Genomic DNA, 21451 nt, shown 5'->3' on the forward strand with positions numbered 1-21451 from the left:
CCCGCCGGGGTAGGCGCACAGCGAGAGCACTGGCCCTTTAAGAGCGGCGCGGCCGCGGCGCGCGGGGCGGAGGGCTGGGAGCGCCCCGAGCTGCGCCGAACTCGCCGGGGACGTCGGGCGCCGGCTCCCTGGCTCGCGCGCTCGCTCCGGCCGGCTGCCTGCGCCTCCTCCCGGGACTGCGCGGGCACCCGGGCCCGGTCGGGCGCCGGGCGAGCAGAGTCCCCGGGCGGGAGGCGCGCGCTCTGGGCAGCGCCCGGCCCTGGGCATGGACAGAGGGAGCTGGGCGCGCAGGGGGCGCCTCGGGACCGGGCGGCCGGAGCGCTGAGCCAGACAAAGGCTCGGGAGTTGCGCTTGCTCTCAGGAGCCGGGCCCCGGGCGCCGAGGCTGCGGGACCCCGCGGCGGGCGGCTCTGGCCGGCCCTCTCCCCCGTGGGCCGGCTCCGCGCGCTCGGACCTGCCCTGCGCGCTTCTCCCCGGGCGTGGGAATTTGCCGAGGGGACCTAAGCGGCTTCGGCGGGGAGCGGGACCCGGAGGTCTGCCGCGCGCCCGCCGGGCGGGGAGCCAGGGAGCGTCGCAAGTTTCGGAGCCGCGTGCGGGCACCCGGCGCCGGCGGGCGGGCGAGCCCCGCGTGCAGCGCTCCGGGCCGGGCTGGGCGCCGAGAGCATGGGCAGCGACCGGAGCGCGCTCGGACGGCCGGGCTGGGCGGGCAGCCTCCTTGGCGGCCGGGAGGCGGCGGCGCGGCCGCGGCTACTGCTGCTGCTGCTGGTGCTTCTGGGCTGCCTGGGCCGCGGCGCGGCGGCGGAGGACGCAGAAGTCAACGCCGAGGTAAGGACCCCCACCCTGCCTCCTGGGCCGTGGGCTGGGGGACTTGGGGGTGGGGTGGGGAGGGAGCCACGCCCGCAGTCCGAGGCCAGGAGGTAGGGGGCGCGGCGGCGAGACCCTGTCCCGGAGATGGGGGCGGGGAAGAAAGAGGACTAGGCAAGCTGCCCCTTTCCCAGCTCTCCCTCTGCGGCGCACCTCTTCCCAAACCCTGGAGGGCGTGGGGCTCGCGCCCGCTCTCCACCCCTACAGCCCTGCCCTGAGCGCTGATCCGCCCCAGACCGCCTCCCGGGAGCCGCTTCTGCCGCCCCTAGCCCCTTCTCCCCTCCCGGGCGGCTGATTCCTCGAGAGACCTGCGGGCGCGCAGTGGCGTTCTTTGCGAGTGGGGAGGGGGCTGCCCTGGGGGGCGGGGGGCCTCTGGCGGAGCAGGCAGCGCTCCCGCCTAGGTAACCTCCGGTGTGGGTGACACTGAGCCGTGCGCGGCGGCCGGGATTGGGGGAAGGGGTGCGAACCTCCGAGGCAGCAGACTCGGGTTGCGGGGGCGCTTTGGCGACTTTCTTGGGCTCTTGCGCGGAAGCCGCGCCACGGCCAGGTGGAGTCCGAAAGAGAGAGGCTGTCTCCCCCGGCGCTTCCTCCCAACAGCGCCTCTACGCCGAGGCCCGGGTCGGAGGGGGCGGTCTCCGAACATCTTTCCACCAGGAGCCCGCCTGACATCCCTACGGGGCCCCAGCTCTGGATGGGTCCCGCGGGTGATCAGGCCCGGCCTCCTGGCGCAGAGCTGGGTCCAGGCGGCTCACCGGGCTCCATGGGGTCGCCCAGCGCCGTCCTCCCGAGCAGGGATAGTGAGGGCACCAGCTCCGAGGCCCCAGAGCTAAAGCGGAGTCCGTTCTTTCCCGACTTCTAAGACCCTGCTCCGGACCAGGAGAGGAGAGGATTGGGCGGGGAGGTGGGAGGACGCTCGCCTCTGCGCCCGCCCGGGCAGGATCGGGCCTCGGTGCCCTTGGGCCGGCCTGGAGCCTCCTGCCGCCTGGGCTGTGGGCCTGAGCGCCGTTTCTATTTGCGGCCGGCCGGTGCTCCCTCCCAGCCCCCGGCGGCTTCCCCACCTCCCCCGGCTGCCTGGGAGATTTTTCCGATGGAAGCCTGCCCTTCCCCGCCCTACTTTAATAAAAGCATGGAGGAAGGGCAGGGAATTCCTCCCAGCTCAAGTTACACCTCCCAGCCAGCTCCCCACCTGCCCTGCCCTCCCTCCCTGGCCTGGCCAGGGAGGGCTGCAGGCAGCCAGGCCCTGGCAGGAGGCGGAGTGGGAACCCCATGCCCCTCCGGCTGCCCCCGCCCCAGTCACTCAGGCAGGCAGGGGTTTATAGGGGATCCTGCTGGTGGGGATTGCCCCTCCGTCTGCCATCCAGGTACTGGGCAGAGTGCTGTTTGTGCCCACCTGCCACTCTGGAGTGGAGTACCAAAGAATTGCAAGTCACAGACCCACCCTCGAGGACTTTATAATCTAGTTAGGAATCGCATCTCTGCGCAGGAAGCAATTATAGAGCAAACTGGAATTGAGTGGCCGTGCATGGTGAATTGGCATCCTAGATGGAAGAGAGCTGGGCCACTGAGGCCTGTAGTCGGAGGGGCTTCATCCTGCCTTTCCTTTGCTTCTGCTCCTCCATCACCCCCTCCTCTCCTAGCAGAGGGAGTACCTGCAGCCCAGGGCTTGCGCTGGGGCCACAGACCACGGCCCTCGGCCTGTGGTGGCAGTGGCTGGAGATTCTGTGACTGACCTGCAGCCCCTCTCCTGAGGGAAACTTGGCTTGGGCTGCTGCTGGAAGAGATTCTGGGAGGTTTAGCGAACCCTTGAATGCTGGAAGCCAAGGTAGATGAAGAGCTCGAGACAGGTGGGCTCTCCCAGATCCTAGAGTTGGCTTTGGGGTACAGAATCTTCCTCGGAGTCCTGTCAAGTCCTGCTGAATCTGGGCCCAAAGAGTCGAATGGCTTCAGCAGCCAGCCCATTAGCCAAGAGGCTGTGGGAGAGCTGTCCTCAAGTCCACACTATCCAAAGACCAGCCTCAGAGGCTCCTGGGCCTGGCCTGCACCCTGTGTCCACAGATCCTCCCTCCCTTAGAGAAGGGCTCTGGTCCTCGCCCCAGAATCCCCACATCTCCAGACCTCAGGTCAGGTCGTGGGACCTTCTCTGAGCAGCTTGGCAACTGAGCCAAGGCCAGCCCCTCTCCCTCCCACCCTCCTCCCAGGGCAGAAACCACAGGAGTTTCATCAGACTAAGGAATCAGGGAGTCCTGCATGTGCTAGGAGCCAGCAGACACCTGCAACCTGCCGGGCCCCAGCCTGGAGACGGCTGTCTTTCCATTCCTTCCCTTGGATGTCAGGGCCCAGTCTCCAGCCGTTCTGGACTGGAGCCCCACTCCCCTGCATAGACCTGGGCCCCGCCTGACTGAGCTGCCAGCTGTAGCTCCTGGCGTCCCTGGCCTGAGAGTCCAGGCCCCCCTTCAGATTTCTGTCCTGCTCTTTCTGGCTGCAGCACCCAGCCCACTTAAGTGCCTTTGATTTTCACAAGAGAAAATCTCTTCCCACTTCCCCCTCCCCCCTTCTCCCAGGAACAACTTCAGGCCCTCAGCCTGCCCCGCCCCGTGGAGGTGACTCAGGCTGCCAGAGTTCACAGGTGTGGCACCACTGCTACTAAAACAGACACACCCACCTTCCCTGAGCAGACTCCTGCGTATCTTCCTTGCCCCTACCTGGCAGCTGAGCAGGATAAGCAAAACAAGGGGTGGGGGTCAGCCTGAATTCTGGTTTTGACCTTCGGGTCTGACTGGTGAGCCACTGCCCCAGGCTTCCTGTGCTCCAGTCTCTGCTCACACTGTGCGCTCTTTATTAATACTCCTTCTTAAATGTGGAGCAGACACTACAGAGGCCCCCGTGCCCACCCTCGAGGAGAAGGGGGTAATGTGAGGGCCTTGTCGATGGGAACCTACCCAAGCTGTATCTTCTCTTCTTCTCCCTCCCATGGCTGCTTTTTAAAAGGAAACAACCTAGAAACACACCCAGACCCCCCCAAAGAAGACTTCCTCTGAAATCCCTCCAAACACTGTCCATGTCCTCTGATGCCAGCTCAGAATGGCAGCGCTGCCCTTCTGCCAGGCTCTGGGTTCTGGCCACCCCCGCCCCCCTTTTGTCACTTGATCAAGATTTCCCCTGCCATCATCACCTCTGCCCAGCTGGGAGTTTGACTTCTGCCTGAGGCCAGCTGTGGTGGCCGCTGCTCCCCAGCTCAGATTAAAGTTGGTTCTATAGACTGAATGTGTGTGTCCTCCCGAAATTCATATGTTGAAACCTAACTCCCGAGGTGATGATATTTGGAGGTGGGGCCTTTGGGAGGTGATTAGGTCACGAGGGCAGAGTGGGATTAGTGCTCTTATGGAAGCTGCCCAAGGGCCAGCCCCGTGGCATAGTGGTTAAGTCCGGCACACTCCACTTTGGTGGCTGGGGTTCATGGGTTTGGTTCCCGGGTGCGGACCTACACCACTTGTCAGCCATGCTGTGGCAGTGATGCACATACAAAATAGAGGAAGATTGTCACAGATGTTAGCTCAGAGTGAATCCTTCTCACCAAAAATAAAAAATAAAATAAAATAAAAGCTGCCCAGGGTCCAGCCTGGTGGCGTAGCGGTTAAGTGTGTGCGCTCCGCTTCGGCGGCCCAGGGTTCACGGCTTCAGATCCTGGGCACGGACTGACGCACCACTCATCAAGCCATGCTGTGGCGGCGTCCCATATAAAGTGGAGGAAGATGGGCATGGATGTTAGCCCAGGGCCGGTCTTTCTCAGCAAAAAAAAGGAGAATTGGCATCGGATGTTAGCTCAGGGCTGATCTTCCTCACAAAAAAAAAAAGAAAAAAAAGGCGGCCCAAGAAAGCTCCCTTGCCCCTTCCACCGTGGGAAGATGCAGCAAGAAGTTGGCAGTTTGCAACCCAGAAGAGGGCCTTCACCAGACCCAACCCTGCTGGCACCCTGATCTTGGACTTCCAGCCTCCAGAACTGTGAGAAATAAATGTTTGTTGTTATAAGCCACCCAGCATATGGTATTTTTGTTACAGCAGCCCAGACAGACTAAGACAATTGGCATCTTCAATATTCAATATCACATCCCAAGATTTATGTGGCTCACACAGTCGGCCACGCTCCAAGCCCCATGGCCAGCTCTCCCGTGGGCATGAAAATGTGCTCTCTGAGTCAGCAGAAGCAGAGAGGACTTAGGGGCTGTCTGCTTGTATCCTTCTCTAGCACAGAGGGTCCTGGGAGGACACCACAGATGCAGTGAGGACCTGGGACCCTGAAGGTGGCTGTAACCTCCAGGCCTGTGGTGCACAGTAGGTGCCTTCTGGCTGGACAATTCCCCCTGAGTTAGGGCTCACGTGAGGCCACTCCCCAGAAGGACACTGGTTCCGGGAATGCCTGGGCCCTTTGGGGGAGGTAGCACAGATTTTGCAGCAAGAACGGCAGAGGTGTGCGAGCTGGGCCTGGATCAGAGAGACAGAGGGATGCCTCTTGCCAGATCTCATTCCCTCGTGGGAACAGCAGGAAATGAGCACGAAGACCTAACTCAACTTCCACTATCTGGACAGACTGATGAGGACCTGGGTCCAGACGTTAGCCGGCCCTTGGAGATGCCCCACGTCCTGCTGCCATCAGATGGTGGAGCTGCCGGCGCCGTGGAGCCTGGAGGCCAGCGTCTGGGTCAGCCCTCCAGGAGCAGCCCTTAGCCCTGGGCACCGCCTTGTCCTGCCGGGAGTGGCCGCCACCCTGGAGGGGTGAGAGCTCAGCTTCATGTCCAGCACTTAGGAGCACGGCACCTGGTCTGTAGGAAACGCTTGCAAAATGGTGGCAAGACACAATGACAGTGAGAAGCAAATGGCATTTGCTTTGGGCAAGTCATTGAACCCGAGCCTCAGTTTCCCCATCTATAAAATAAGAATGGTGGTAGTACCTACTGGATGGAGTTGGTGGGGAGATTCAGTGCGTCTGTGTGTCAAATGCTGAACGCCATGCATGGTGTCCCTCACGTGGGGCCCAGGGAGGAGCAGCTGTTCCCTTTGAGCACCTTCACCGTGCTCGGTTCTATGCTGGGCACGGCCTCGGGGTTTGTAAGCATTTTCACATTTAATCCTGGTATTAACTCTGTAAGGGTAGCTGCCGTCACTACCCCCATTGTACGGAAGAGGAAACAGACTGTTGGGTGAGAGAAATTACCCGGAATTTCCCAGCCTGGGGGTGGCAGAGCTGGGATTTCAACCCAGTCCGTCTGGCTTGGAGCCCAAGCTCCCAGCCCCCATGCTGGGTTAAAGGCCGCAGGTCAGAGGCCAGGCTGCTGACCTGTGGAAGTGCCGCCAGGTGGGGGCCTGCTGGGCCTGAGCCAGGGGGGAAGGAGGCTCTGGAGGTGGGGCTGAGCTGTCCTCAGCCCGGGGAGCCTGGAACCCTCCCCTCCACCTGTCCAGCCACCCAGGCCCGCCTGGGAACAGCCCCATGTAGGAGACAACCCCTACAGGGGGTTTCCAGGTGAGGCCCCAAGGCCTGGCCCCCAGCCAACCCCAAAACCACTAGCAAACAGGGCTCTGTTCACCCCGCCCACTGGCCAAAGGACCTGTCTGTTCTTCCCTCCAGGTTAAGGAGTGCAGGGGCAGGCTGGGAGGCCGCAGGCTACAGAAGTAGCAGGAACTTAGAACGTCCTCTTCCTTAGTCCTTCCCCACTGGACATCCCCCACCCTGCCTGCTCTCCTCGCTACCCAGAACCCCTTCCCCCACCTGCAGCTTTCCCATAGTGGGGGGCAGATTTGAGCCCCAAATCAGCAAGAGTGTTCTAGAACTGCTTTAAATATGGACCATGCTGCCTCTAAAGGTAGTAAGTGATCCACCAAGGATGGGGTGGCCTGGCTTGGGGCCCCCTCTCCTCACTGGCCTTGGGGCTAGTTATGTCATCTATGCTCTCATCCCTGGGATGCAGGTGGGGAGTGATCATTTTGACTCCATTTTGCGAGGAGGGAACAGGGGCTTCAGAGAAGTTGTCTTAGCCCTCTTCCATTACTCGAAGGCCTGTTATGTGGACAAGCAGTCAGGACCAAGGGGCAGGTGTCACTAGGAGGCAGATTTCTGCTCAGCCCAAGGAGGAGCTTTCTACTGCCCCAAGACGGGAGGGTCTACCTTGGTGGCAGTGGGCGCCCCGTCTCTGCAGACTGGAGGAGTCCTGGGCCCAGCTGTGGTCCATGGTGGCTCCAGTGAGGTAGCTGGGCCTGATGGCCCTGAGGTCCCTTCTAGCCTGGAACTGGATGAGCCTGGGGCTTGTTCGGGGTCACCCAGCTGGTGAGTGGGCTCCTGACTCCGATCCCCGGGACAGAGGTGGGCCTGGAATGTGTGCCCTGTCTCAGCAGGGTCTGTGGCTGCTCCCGGACTCAGCATCCCATTCAGCGCCGGCTCTGTGCCCGGCATGGCTGGGAGTGCAGAGCCGGGCGAGGCTTGGCCTGCTCCCAAGAGCCCCCAGACCGGGGTGCAGGCTACAGGAGATGGGCACGGGGAGGACCTCATGATGCCATGAAAGGTCCAGGTCCATTGCTGGCAGGCCTGACAAGACTCCTTTTGTGCCTGGCTGGGCAGCCCTGCCGGGGTATGCTGGGACCGCAGAGAGCCGTGGGTGACAGAAGCAAAGCAGAGCCCAGCAGAGATTGTCCTTATCGCACAGGGTCTGATAATAGCCCCGGGGAGCTGGCTGGAGGAGCTGGCTGTGGTGGCAGCACGGCGCTCACCCCTACCCCCACCCCGCACCCCCCACAGCTGCTTAATGCACAGTATTGATCTGGCGGCTCCTTCTCAGACACTCCCTCCCTGTGGGCCTGCCTTGGTGTTGTCTCAGCAGTCCTGGGGGGCAGCCCTGCTGATGTGGCCCGGTGCCCAGACCAGCCAGAGATGTGGGGTGTGGGGAGGAATAGATGCCCTCCCCCAGTGCTGTGCTGGGCACTGTTCCTGAGAAGGGCCGGAGCCCAGTGTCCCCAGCCTCAGGCCAAGAGGAGCTGGTGCTCCTTCACAGCGTGGTCCAATAGCACTGCTTCTGAGCTCCAGTTCTAGCCAGACCAGCTGTGTGTCCCTGGGTGGTCCACTCGCCCTCTCTGAACCTCACTGTCTGTATAATGCAGATGGCAACATATTTACCTTTCAAGGGTACTTGTGGGCATTGAATGGTTGATGAGAGTGGACAGCCTAGCCCACGGCAGAATCTCAGCCCTTGGCTGCTGCGTTTATAGCCTGGAGGATCAGGGGTCCAGCAATCCCCCCTCAGGTTCCTGGTGGCCCCACATCTCCCTGCCTGGGGCCAGCCACTCAACTCACCTGAAGCATCTATACATACTTATGCGATGGGGGTCTGGAGCTCAAGAAAGAAATGGCTGAAAGAACCAGGGTAGTTGGAGTCTCCTGCAGCAGCCTCCCACCCTGGGCTGCGGGTAGGAGGGGCTCATGGCCCCAGAGCCCTCTTCAGAACCCTCCCTGCCTCCCACTGGACAGTGGCCCTCATGGAGGAGGTCCCCCTACTCTGCCACTTACTGACCTCCCTGAGCCTCAGTTTCCTCACCTGAGAGACAAGCTTGGTGAGCCTGCTTGGCTCACCCCATCTGTGAGACTCTAGGTGACAGGAGGAAAAGGAGGCACCTTGTGTAAGGGACAGTCTCTACAGTCACCAGCAGGAGCAGCATGGGCTTGAACACAGCCCCTCCCCCACTGTGAGCCTGGGAGGTCGGTCATGACCTTGGGAATCGCAACCCCCCTTTTGTCCCATGGCAGCAGAGCACCCCAGCAAGCTGGGGCTTACCCCCTCACCAGGGGTAGCAGCGCCCGTGCTGTCTTCTCCCTCCGTGTCCTCACCTCTGGCGAGAAACTTCCTCTGGGACACTGGGGAGAGGAAAAGCCCACAGCCCTGCGGGAGGCGTCTGCCATCGCCCAGCAGACTGATTGGCACTTGGCATTCTGCCCCGAGCACGAGTTTGCCAGAGTCAGGCAGGCTCCGTCAGCTTCTTGACCTTGTCATCCGGGGCTTGGCTGCTCTGGGCCAAGGCCACCCATGCCATCGGTCCCCAGCCTCAGCCTCTCACCCTGGCAGTGTCCCCGAGGCATCTGTCACCAGAGTTCAAGGCTTGACTGATCCTGAGAGGGAAGCCCCTGGCCTCCCTGGGAGTTGAAGGGGGCTTGTCTGTGTGAAGGAGGGTCCACAGGCACACTTGGGACCTTCTTGTCAGCCCCTGAGCTGCCCTGGTATGGAGGGGGGCCCCCCTGCCCCATCCGCTCCTCTGGCTCTGGAGCTCTTCACTGCAGACAGGCCCAGCCCCCCCTTCCCTCCCCAGGGCCCCAGCCTGAGCCTCCCCGCCTGCCCTCCTCCTGTCACTCTGCAGACACCACTAATCAGCCCCTTGGTGGCCTGTGATTGCGCTCCCGAGATATTTTTACCTTATGCAAATAGGTGATGCAGAGGTGCCCTCAGCTGTCAGCAGACAGCCCCACATCTCCCCCACCTCCGGCTGGATTCCTTTCACTTTAGAGCTGACCGAGCATCATGGCCTTGCCTTCTAGATCTCTCCAAGCTTCTTCAGGAAAACCATGTGCATAAGGGTGGTGGGCTTCCCCCACTTAATACACACAGAGCTTCAGGAAAGGTTTCCTGTGCTTGAGAAGAGCAGGGAGAAAGGCTTCCTGTGCTTGGGAAGAGCAGGGAGGGTGCCCATGACACTGCCAGGGTCTGCTGGGGTTGAGGGAAGGACCGGAGGGGTGAGGGGGTCAGCGGGGGAGGCCACTGGGCGCTCTGACCTCCCCCAGCTGCCCTGCCCTCACCTGAGGCTGCCCGGAGCTCAGGCCCCATTGGAGCCTGGACCCTTCAAGCCTGTTGGTAGAGGCAAAGGCTGCTGCTCAGGGGGCGACCAGACAGGCCCCCTCTGTCACTGATAATACATTCATTGGGCACTTGCCCCTGCCCAGCACACTGCCATGTGCTAGTGTGGGCCTCCCCGTCAAATCCTCGCAGAAGGTGATGAGATGCGGCAGGTCCTAACAACCCCTTTCACTGATGGTGGACTGAGGGAGGCATGGAGCCACAGCTCGGAAGTGGCTAGGCTGGGATTTGTTCCCAGCTCTGGTTGTTTCTCAGCTCCGTGTCTCGGCCTCATCGTTCTGTGGCTGTTTCCCGGGGCCCTGCGAGGCCTGGAAGCCGTGACTGGGCATCCGGTCTCTGGCTCTGGCGGTTTCTTTGGCTCAGCAGCTGCTCCTTCCAGCGGCAGCCTGGGCACTGCCGAGCCAGGCTGTGTGGGCAGCCTGTCCACACCAGGGGCCTGGCCGGGCACCGGGGCTGGGCTGGCAGGTGGCAGTGAGGGAGCAAGTACCCAAGGTGTTGGATGTGACACTGGTGGCAGACAGATGTGGGCGTGGCCCTGACCAGCTGACACGTGGCTGTCAGTCCAGAGCAACCACCGTGTTTGGCCGCTATCCTGCCTTGTGGAGCCCTGACGTGCAGCCCCACCTTTCCGAGCCGCTCAGAGAGCAGCCCTTCGGGTCCCCTCCCTCTCACCGTCATGTCTGCTCACACACTTGCAGGCGTGAATTCCTCTGTGGGTGCACCGGGTCTCCCCAGGGAGACTGCAAGCCCCTGGAGGTCAGGCCCCCCTGGCCTTGGTCCTCTACAGCCTCCAGTGGCCATGGTGCCAGGCACAGAGAGGGTGCTCAGAAACATGTGGTAGGGTGGGTGGGTGGGTGGACAAATGGACGGATGGATAGATGGATGAGGCGACCTGCCCAACAAGTTCTGGAAGGGGACAGGCACCTCCATTGTGTGCCAGCTGCTGTTCCCAGGGCTGTCACTCAAATCTCACCCCCCAGAAGCCCCATTGTTCCGTCGTACAGATGAGGAAGCTCAGGCCAGAGAGAACAGAGTTTGTGGCAAAGCAGGGACTGGACCTCAGGCCTCCAGTCCTACCCTCTTGGGCCTGGGTGGGCTGCCCGAATCCATCTGCTCTCTTTACAGGAGGTTTAGGGTCTGTTGGGGAGCAGTGCCAAGGGGCTGGTTTTCCTACTTGGTGAAGCCTCAAAAGATTCTGAACCCCTTAGGGTCCCTAGCACTCAGCCTGGTGTGACAGGGGGCCCAGCCAGGAGGGGCTAGTGCAATAATAAGAACAGCTACTGTGGACTGTCCTCATGGACACAGCTTCCGTCCTAAAGGGGGAAGACAAGCGATAAACACCCAAGTGAAACATACAGTGTGTCAGATGCTGATGTGCAGGAAAGGAGGAGAGGGAGTGCAGGGTACGGCGGGGGTGGGGGGTGTCGTTCACATAGTGTCGTCAGACAACACTCCTCCCGTAAGGTGAGGTTGAAGCAGAGACCTGAAGATGAAGGTGTGAGCCATACAGATGTCTGGGGGAGAGTGCTCTGGACAGCAGACAGCAAGTGCAAAGGCCCTGAGGCCAGAACATGCCAGGCTGGGGTGGATGGGACGAGTGAGGTCTGAGAGCTGAGGTGAGGCCAGGGAGTGAAGGCCTGGCAGCTCCTGTAACAACTGGCTTTTCCTCTGAGATGAGAAGCCTTTGGAAGGTTCTAAGCAGAGGACTGACCGGACCTGACTTCTGAAGGCCTTTTGTTCTGGCTCTTGTGTGAGAATAGACCACAGGAGGTGGAAGCAGGGAGAGTAGTACGGAGGCTCAGCCGGTCACCCCGGCAGGAGGCGCGGCTCTGACCGGGCGACAGTGGTGGAGATGGTGAGCAGTGGTCACACGCAGGCTATACGTGTTTGGAGGTTGCAGTGCAGGACCCGCTGACCAGGTCTGGCTTCTCCTTTGCAGAATTGGCTGCGGCTCTACGGCTACCTGCCCCAGCCCAGCCGCCACATGTCCACCATGCGCTCCGCCCAGATCCTGGCCTCCGCCCTCGCCGAGATGCAGCGCTTCTACGGGATCCCTGTCACGGGAGTGCTCGACGAAGAGACCAAGGCGTGAGTCCCTCCGTCAGGCCCTTCCCAGACCGCAGTGGCACCTGCCCTCCTTCTGGCCTACTCTCATGAGGGCTTGGCATGTGGAGTTTCCAGAAAAGAGGGGCCTAAATAAGAGATGGCAGATGGTTTGGGCCTCCGTGCCAGCTCTGATTGGTTGGGTGCCAAAAGCCTTGTGTTGAGAAAGCTCCTGAGGCTGAATCCCGGATTGGCCACAAGGAGCATGGGATTGACTAGTGATGTCTGCTACAGGCATGGGAATGGGAGGCACAGCACACGTGCCTGGATGGGACATCCTAGCTAGCCTTGTTCTGAATCTAACAGAGGGGACGTGACCCAGAGCCACCTCCTTGATAAGCGTGCACATCGCATAACATGCCAAAGACAGGAGGCCTAGGAGTGGCTCTCCCATTCCTGGGTGACGCTAGTGAGAAGGGCTCACCTGTGCGGAGCCACTGCTGGGCACTCAGCCTTCCAGTACGAGATCGTTTCACCCATTTTCCCGATGAGGAAGTCAAAGCTTAGCGAGTCTCCCCCCCCACCATAGCCGTGCGAGGGCCAGAGGCCGGAGAGGCCCGGAAGAAGGCGGACTGCCTGGAAGAGGCAGAGCCAGTGTGGGCAGGCGTGTGGAGGGGAGACTGTGTGCTCACCCCTCCACCCCGTGCCCAGGTGGATGAAGCGGCCCCGCTGCGGGGTGCCGGACCAGTTCGGGGTGCGCGTGAAGGCCAATTTGCGGCGGCGGCGGCGGCGCTATGCCCTCACCGGCAGGAAGTGGAACAACCACCACCTGACCTTCAGGTAGGGCCCCCGCTGCCCAGGGTGGTGTCCTTCCCAGGGCGTCTCCCGGAGGCTGCTCGGCCCTCTCCCTGTCTGTGCTGAGGCCTCGGGCTTCCCAGTGGGCTCGTCTAGAAGGCTTCCTTTCCCAGCAGCCCACCCCGGGGTGCCCAGCACAGCAGTCCGACCGGCTCCCACACTGACGGGGTTGGCCGCACACCGCAGGCAGTCCCCCTCCAGAGAAGGTCGGGACCCTTGGAGCTGCTTCCGCTCTGTGGCCCCACCCGCCAGCAGCCCAGGGCCCAGATGGGCTCCTGCACCAGTGCAAACTGGGGGCCTCCACAGTGCAGGGCCTGGGGTTTCAGGCAGGGGAGGGAGGGTGCCAGAATCCGGGCATCTGTCAGGTAAGCAGGCAGCAAGTCACCTGCAAAAACCTTGGTTCAGGCTCCCTCCTTCTTTCTGCCGAGCCCTTGGGCAAGAAACCCCTCTGAGCCTCGAGCCATGTGGCAGTCCCCAAGGGCCCCTTTCCTGTTCCAGTCCAGCCACGGCCCACCCCAGCCACAACCCCACCTGGAGCTCCGTCTCTCACAGAAGAGCAGCTCCTGCGGCCTCGTGGACCCCAGGCCCCCAGAGTGAATTCCCTGTCCAGCCAGCTGTGATGGAGGTCTGTCCAGCACACAGAGGCTCAGTCGGATTTATCCGCCTAATAACAGGCCGCCTCATGCGTCTCCCATGTGCAGCCTCAGTGGCACGTGTTCTACATGAGTTAATTCACTTAATCCTCACAGAGCGCCCGTGATGACAGCACTACCCTCCTCTTCCCATTTTACAGATGAAGAAACTCAAGTGCAGGGAGACTGAGTCACTTGCCCAAGGTCACACAGATACGGTTAGATCTCGGCGTTGAACTCGGGTCGGCCTGACCGTGGAGCCCAATATCCAGAACCACTTGGCCTCTGTTTCCTAAACCTCAGCCATTTGTATCCCACTTTCTAGGTCTTTCTCTTGGCTACATGTCACCTATACATTTATTTAATGTTTTCCTTGCTTAAAATAAGCTTATTTGGCACAATGCAACCTTATTCAGTGATATCCTAACGAACTCCTGGGTTTGACATGTTAGTTCTCGTGTTCAAATTCACATCAGAGTAAACTAAGGGTTGATATTGACAGGCACTGTCCGTGGACCAGCTCAGAACTTACTCGCGCTCCTTGGGACCATGTGTCCCCCCCCCTGCCCCGTGGGCGCGGCAGTGGCCAGTAGCCCCCGGCCCGGGGTTCACTCTCGGGTCTCCCCGCCCACCCGCAGCATCCAGAACTACACGGAGAAGCTGGGCTGGTACCACTCGCTGGAGGCGGTGCGCAGGGCCTTCCGCGTGTGGGAGCAGGCCACGCCCCTGGTCTTCCAGGAGGTGCCCTACGAGGACATCCGGCTGCGGCGGCAGAAGGAGGCCGACATCATGGTACTCTTCGCCTCCGGCTTCCACGGCGACAGCTCACCGTTTGACGGCACCGGCGGCTTTCTGGCCCACGCCTATTTCCCTGGCCCTGGGCTGGGTGGGGATACCCATTTCGATGCCGATGAGCCCTGGACCTTCTCCAGCACTGACCTGCATGGTGAGGACAGCTGGCCAGGGTAGGGGGTGGGTTGGGGAGGACAAAGACAGAGCTGCAGGGTTAGGAGGGGAGAGCTTCCCTGTGTGGTTCTCCAGAGCTCTGACACTTGATATCTGTCTGTTGTCCCACGATCTCAGAGGGGAAGGGGTCATTGCACCCATTTCTCAGATGGGGACATTGGAGGCCCAGAAGTCAGAGCAGCTCAGCCTCTTCTAAGAGTGAAGCAAGGGCAGGCTCTCTGGCAGCTTCAGCCCACAGGGTCTGGGGTGGCCAGGTCCTGCCTGGGCCAGAGCTGACTGTGCTGCTGCCCCCACTGCAGGGAACAGCCTCTTCCTAGTAGCAGTGCACGAGCTGGGCCACGCGCTGGGGCTGGAGCACTCGAGCAACCCCAGTGCCATCATGGCGCCCTTCTACCAGTGGATGGACACTGACAACTTCCAGTTGCCTGAGGACGACCTCCGGGGCATCCAGCAGGTCTACGGTGAGCGGTGGCATGGGCACACCGGTGGGCTCTGCATGCCTGCTCTCAACTCCAGCCCCTCGAAGCATGGGAACGACTGCTCTCCCCATTTTGTAGATGAGGAAACCGAGGCCCAGAGATCATTAGTGACTTGTCTGCATCCCTCAGTGAGTAAATGATGTTGCTAGAAATGATGCTGCTGTCAAGAGTTCAACAGACCCCAGGGCCCACACCTAGAGCCCTCACGCTGGCTCCAGGCTGGGGCCCTCCAGGGGACCCTCACTGACCCCCCTTTCCCCCTCAGCCTCTTATTAGACCGAGGGTGCCCCTGGGGCCCCAGGACCCCATTCCTCCCACTGTTGCTCCTAGCCCAAGCCTGTCCTGGGCTCTCTGCTGAGTGTCATCAGGTTGTCACCTCCCAGTGGCTTTGAGGCGGGTGGCACCCCTCCCAGGCCTTACCCGAGACAGCCTCCAGTGGTGAGGTCTCCTGAGGGCCAGTTCAGTGGGTCAGGCCCTGGTGGGCACGTGACAGACGCTCCCTCACTGTATCCCCGGCGACCTGGTAACAAGGTGGGCACTGGACAGAGTTTGCAGAACCATGTTCTTTCCTCTGTGAGTGTCCACTGCCCCCCGGAGCCTCCACTGAAGCAGGCTGGATCCTGAGGGGAATGTCCCTGAGGGGAAGGGGCCCAGGGGCAGCGTCAGGGCGCAGTGTGGGGAGGCCCAGGAGGCGGCTGTGTGGAGGAGGATGGGGGTCCTCCTGAGGGGATGGCAGGTGTGGGGAGGGGTCTGCGGTGGACAGACAGGGCTTTTCGTCTGGGTGGGCCTGCCACTGGGGCACACGTCTCCCCCAGCTGGGGACCCTGGGCTCCCAGGGTTCTGAGTAGGAGAACCTGGCATTCTGGCTGGGTTCCAGGGCTTCCCCCTCACTTCCCACTCCCCCTCGCTCTGCAGGCACCCCAGATGGTCAGCCACAGCCCACCCGGCCCCTCCCCACTGTGACTCCACGGCGGCCAGGCCGGCCAGACCATCGGCCCCCCAGACCCCCGCAGCCACCACCCCCAGGTGGGAAGCCGGAGCGGCCCCCGAAGCCAGGCCCACCGGTCCAGCCCCGAGCCACAGAGCGGCCCGACCAGTACGGCCCCAACATCTGCGACGGGGACTTTGACACAGTGGCCATGCTGCGTGGGGAGATGTTCGTGTTCAAGGTCTGGCCCCTGCCCGTGCCGCCCCCAGCCCCTTGACCCGGGCTCAGAGCAGGAGAGCACCCCCACCCCCAGAGCCTGGCCCCACCTGGCTGCTCAGACGCCCCCAGCCCTCCCTCCCTGAGCAGCCCCTGGGAGCCATCAGACCCCAGACCAAGAGATAACCAGCCCGAGGGACAAGAGCCTTGCCCGGGGTCACACAGGGGTCCATACCCCCCAGCCTTTCTCCCTGGTGGGGCCCTGGCTTTCTAAGCCGCCCCTCAGGATCTTGGTGGCCCCCCTGGACCGTCCGTGACTGGGAAGGGGTGGGTGGAGGAGGGCCCTCTCCCAGGCCGAGGTGGCATGCGTGCTCTGCGCGCTCACCCCCCTGCCCTCCCCAGGGCCGCTGGTTCTGGCGGGTCCGGCACAACCGCGTCCTGGACAACTATCCCATGCCCATCGGGCACTTCTGGCGTGGTCTGCCCAGTGACATCAGTGCTGCCTACGAGCGCCAAGACGGGCGTTTTGTCTTTTTCAAAGGTGAGCTGGGGGAGGGGGAGGGGCTGGGCAGCCTTCCTGCCCCGACCCCTGGCCTGGCCTCTGACCCAGCCGGGCCTGAGGGAGGAGAGCCAAGGGCTGCGTTGAGGGTCTTGTCCTGTTGCCCACTGTGCACTCACCCTGGGGAGACAAGTCCTCCAGGCAGCAAGGCAGTGGTGGGGGAGGTTGACAGAAAGCAGGGGGTAGGGGGCCCCTGCTCTGACTGGGGGCGAGTGTCCATCTTCTGCGGCACAGGGGCTCCGCATCATTTCCCTCCCTCCTTGCCTCTGTGTGCCGCCTACAGCCCCCCCTCATAAGAATGGGTCCCCCGAGCCCACACTGGGGCAGGATTTCTGTGGTCTGTCCACAGGGACAACGGACTCCCTACCACCAGCCCTCCCTCTGGGGCCTGCCTCCCTGGCAAGGGCCTCGAGAGCAGCCCCTCTGATGGATCAGCTGTGTCCCCAGCCCGCTGGCCTGAGCCCCAATGAGGCAGGAGCTCTCTGAGGACAGGGCTGGGCCGACAGTAGAAGTGGGGAGCCCTGTTCCTTGCACTGGGGTGCCCCAGGGATGCAGCCCCCAGACCCAGGTCAGGCAGGGCTCCCCCTCTTTCCTCTCTCTACAAGAACTGTGTGTGGGGGGTGGATGTTCACCACCCCCCATGTGGGGGTGCAGGCCCCTGTATAGTGTTACCGTGTGATGTGTGTACAGGTGTGAGCGGGCGACATGATCGTGTAAGACTGTGTCACAGGTGTCTGTGAGTGCAGGTTGTGAGACGCACAGGTGCGTCACGTTGTGTGTTGTGGGTGTGTGGGTGTCAGTGCCTGTCCTGTGTAGGAGGGTGTGGGTGTGATTGTGTGTGTGTGTGTGGTGTGTGTGGCAGTGGATGTGAATGGATTTGTGGGCCCAGAAACGCATTCCCCGTGCCCCCTCCCGCACACCCCCCTCAGCCCCAGGCCTGTCCTTATCCACCCCCTGTTCCTCCCGCAGGTGACCGCTACTGGCTCTTCCGAGAAGCGAACCTGGAGCCCGGCTACCCACAGCCGCTGACCAGCTATGGCCTGGGCATCCCCTACGACCACATCGACACGGCCATCTGGTGGGAGCCCACGGGTCACACCTTCTTCTTCCAAGAGGACAGGTGGGCGCCCCTCTCTCTGAAGGGAGAAGGCCACAGCCAGGCCCCCGTATCCCCAGGCCTGCCCAGAGAGGACCCAGTGCCCGTGGGAACGGGCTCCAGCCCGGGCAGGCCCACAGCCTGGTGCTTTTGGCCACAGGTACTGGCGCTTCAATGAGGAGACGCAGCGTGGAGACCCGGGCTACCCCAAGCCCATCAGTGTCTGGCAGGGGATCCCCACCGCCCCTAAAGGGGCCTTCCTGAGCAACGATGCAGGTACCAGGGTCAGCCCCTCCAGTCTGCCCAGTACTCACATCCCCCTTCCAAACGCAGGGGACAGGGCTTACCCCAGGTCACCCGGCATTGTGACGCCACGTATGGGGACACAGCTGTGACAGGCCTGGGCTGGGAGCTTTCGGAGCATGTCTCCTGGCCCTCCCTGCATTGTCATCATTCCCTTTTTACGGACAGCCACACTAAACCAGAGAGCTTGAGTAAGGGGCGCCAGATCCCACAGCAGGCAACTTGAGTTAGGAGTCCAGCCCAGGCCTGCCTTGTCCAGAGCAGGCGCTTGGAACCACTCTGCTCCCCGCAGGGTCCGGCTGCCCTGGGGCAGCCCGCAGGGAGCCTGGAGCCTGAGGGGGGTGAGCTTGGCTCAGAGCAATGGGGCGCAAGAGTCCTCGCAGGCTGCCCACTTACCTGCCCGGAAGGGAAGCCCGATCTCTGTGATTAACCGAGCCACAGGGAGCTGTAGCTTTTCTTTCTCCAGCAGGGTCTCTGAAAAGTTTAAGAAAAACCGTCAGCCCTGGGTCTCAGGTGCAGGGGAGACCCTGCTGGCTTTGCCAGTGCTCAGTGGCTCTCACAGCTTCTGTGAGGGCGTCACTGTAGCCGCTCTGAGCTCACTGTGCTTTGTGGAGCATAGCTCACCCGTGGTCCAAACCTAGCCCTTCCCGGGGCTGATGGGATGAGGACAAGGTGAGAGAGCTGGTCCAAGGCAGGGTCAGGCTCCACCCAGATCCGCTGCAGGATGGCTGTGTGGCCTTCAGCAAAACACTGGCCTCTCTGGTGTGGGGTGAAGCCAGTCCTGGGACGGGGTAGCAGGTCCCCTGACCACAGCCACCAACCCAGCAGGCCGTAGGACCCTTCTTCGAGGGTCTCCAGCCCGCGAGTGGGGCACAGCCTGATGCCACTCTGGCCCGCTTGCCCTGCAGCCTACACCTACTTCTACAAGGGCACCAAATACTGGAAGTTCGACAACGAGCGTCTGCGGATGGAGCCCGGCTACCCCAAGTCCATCCTGCGGGATTTCATGGGCTGCCAAGAGCACATGGAGCCGGGACCCCGATGGCCCGACGTGGCCCGCCCGCCCTTCAACCCCGACGGGGGTGCAGAGCCCGGGGCGGGCAGTGACAGCGAGGAGGGCGAGGAGGGCCACGAGGCGGGCCCGGGCGGCGGAGAGGGGGACTTTGGGGTGGGGCCGGACAAGGACGGGGGCAGCCGCGTGGTGGTGCAGATGGAGGAGGTGACCCGGACGGTGAACATGGTGATGGTGCTCGTGCCCCCGCTGCTGCTGCTCCTCTGCGTCCTGGGCCTCACCTACGCCCTGGTGCAGATGCAGCGCAAGGGCGCGCCCCGCATGCTCCTCTACTGCAAGCGCTCTCTGCAAGAGTGGGTCTGACGCCCCGCCCCGCCCGCTCCTCACGGTGCTAGGGGGCCTGGGCTGGCCGTGGCGCCTGTGGTTCCGAGGTGGCTCCTGGGGCTCCCAGCAAGAGCCTTACAGCGGCTCCCTCAGCCCCTGGGTGGGGGCCCCTCCGGGCCTTCCAACATCCCCGCCAGCCCTGCCTCCATTGTTTATTTATGCCCAGGTGTCTTTTGTGTTTGCACACTAACTGAGCATTTGTTTCTACTCTCCTGACCGGGGCAGTCCCTCAGGCCAGGGGGTTAGAGCTTTCTAAATGTAGTTCTGCTCCAGACAGGGAATTAGGCCCCCGCCCACCTCTGCCTGACCGCAGCCAGAGGAGCAGAGGATCAGAAGGCTGAGTTGGGAGAGCGGAGGAAGAGCTGTGGAGGTTCTCCTGCCCTGGCCCTCCGCGCCCTGAGCCCCGGGGCCAGAGTGGGCTCCAAGGGCCCTGGAGACTGGTGGGGCCGAACTGGTCTCCAGCCCCCTGAGTCTCTCTGCCTTAGGAAGAGCTTTCACCCAGGGGCAGCCCCAGGCCGGAGGGGACAGCAGGGGGAGGTGGCCCACTGGCCGTGAGTCTGTGTTGAGTTCTGGCTCCTTCTCAACCCACCTCAGACAACCCCAGCAGCCCGGCTCCTTGTACCTGACAACTCCACTGCGCCCCTCCCAGCAAGGGGCCAGCAGTCCCCAGCTCCCACGTACCCCTTGAGCCCACACCTTCCCTTTCTCGAGAAGGGGCCCTGGGCCTGCCTTACCAAGGACCAAAGGGGGTCTCGAGGCCCCTCCACCCCAGGAGCCTTGCCCCCAGGCTGGGCTTCCAGCCCCCCTCCACTTTCTCCTTTCGGGGCTGTGACCTACCTGGGCTCCCTCCCTGGGCCCCTCCCACCCTTCCTCATCCACAGCACTGTCCTCAGGGCTCTCAGAACCCTGCCAGCCTCAGCGCCAGCTGCCAGTGTCCCCGGGGGAGAGGGGGCTGAGGGGTGCCCAGGCTGGGGGTGTGGATGTCCACAGCCCACCACACACCAGGCTGGGGAGCTTCCTCCCCTCCAGCTCCCTGTCCTCCAGCGCCCTAGGAGAAGGGACGGTGGGGAGGCCAGCGGCGCATCCCCCCACGCAGACTGTGGGACAGGGCTGTGGAGCCCCCAGAGGAGCCCTGTGTGGCCTCGAGACTTGCCTCCCCCTGGGCTCAGCCCTGAGGGCGGAGATGCTTCCTCCTCCTCCTTCCCAAAGTAAGCAGGAGGCGAGGCCGCCGTGGGAAATGGTACTGTACAGCCGGCTGTCCCCTCTGCTTCCCTGCAGCCCTCAGCACGCGGCTCCACCACCCAGAGTCCCCAAGGCCCCCGGAGGGAGGGGCGTTTCATGGGCTGGCCCCAGCACAGGTCCAGTAGCTTCCTCCTCCTCTGTCCTCAGAACCGGAGAGCCAGCCAAGGGGAGGGGGTCAGTGCCCACCCCTGTATGTTTCTTTCTGTAAATAATCTGCACTGATTAAATTGTTCGGCCGGCGAGTGTGCCCCCTTTGTGAGAGGCCCGGGGCTGGAGCTCACAGCCAGAGGGGCTGCAGGTGACAGGGTGAGTCCAGGCTGGGATTAGGGGACGTCCCCCATGCCAGAGAGACCTGGTTCCCAGTTCTGTGGGGGCTCCTTCCCAGTGGCCCTGGGAGGGGCAGAGGAAAAGTGAGGGGGGTGCCCTCAATTGACCAGAGGCGGGTGAGGCCTGGGACCAAGGTGGCCCTGCTGGGTGGGGCGGAGAAGGAGCAGGCAATTCACTGGCCATTCATTCATGGTGAGAAAGGGCAACCCGGCTTCCCACACGCCCTGCCCATCTAGGAGGGATGGGGGACCAGGCCAGTCCCCCAGCCCCCCACCATCCAGATGGGGCTCTGGGCAGCTTGCAGACCAGTTTGGACAGGAAAGAGAATGGGATATGGTGCCGGTTTGGACTCCGAAGTTCCCCTCACCACGTGCTCTGCTCAGAGAGTGAGGGCACCCAAGATCTGCCTGCTCTTTGAAGCAGCAGCAGGTCTCATGCTGGGCAGGGTGTGGGTGATGCCCAGGAGAGCAGGAGACTGCCCCTTGGGTCCGGGTGTGGCTGGCAAGCCTTGACCTCCCCGTCCATCCTCTGGGCCAAGCCTATTGGGTACTGGCCTGTGCCTCCAGGAATGCACCCATCAGCCGTAGTGCGTCCCCCCCCAAGCGTGGAGCAGGCCTGGCCTCCACAGCTCCTTGGGCAGCATCCTTCAACCTGTTCC

The 21451-nt window shown here is 62.5% G+C and overlaps 1 protein-coding gene across 1 annotated transcript; it reads left to right on the top strand.

Moving 5' to 3' along the window:
- Positions 1 to 213: 213 nt before the first annotated feature.
- Positions 214 to 20708, top strand: MMP15 (matrix metallopeptidase 15). Its single transcript, XM_058527914.1, has 10 exons — positions 214 to 824; positions 11691 to 11839; positions 12506 to 12634; positions 13920 to 14227; positions 14547 to 14708; positions 15642 to 15895; positions 16273 to 16411; positions 17399 to 17549; positions 17686 to 17801; positions 18737 to 20708. The coding sequence occupies exons 1-10, from the start codon at positions 663 to 665 to the stop codon at positions 19201 to 19203; spliced, it is 2037 nt and encodes a 678-aa protein (XP_058383897.1). The 5' UTR covers positions 214 to 662; the 3' UTR covers positions 19204 to 20708.
- The last annotated feature ends 743 nt before the right edge of the window (positions 20709 to 21451 follow it).

This window comes from Diceros bicornis, chromosome 32 (assembly GCF_020826845.1).
Source record: "Diceros bicornis minor isolate mBicDic1 chromosome 32, mDicBic1.mat.cur, whole genome shotgun sequence".
NCBI lineage: Eukaryota > Metazoa > Chordata > Mammalia > Perissodactyla > Rhinocerotidae > Diceros > Diceros bicornis.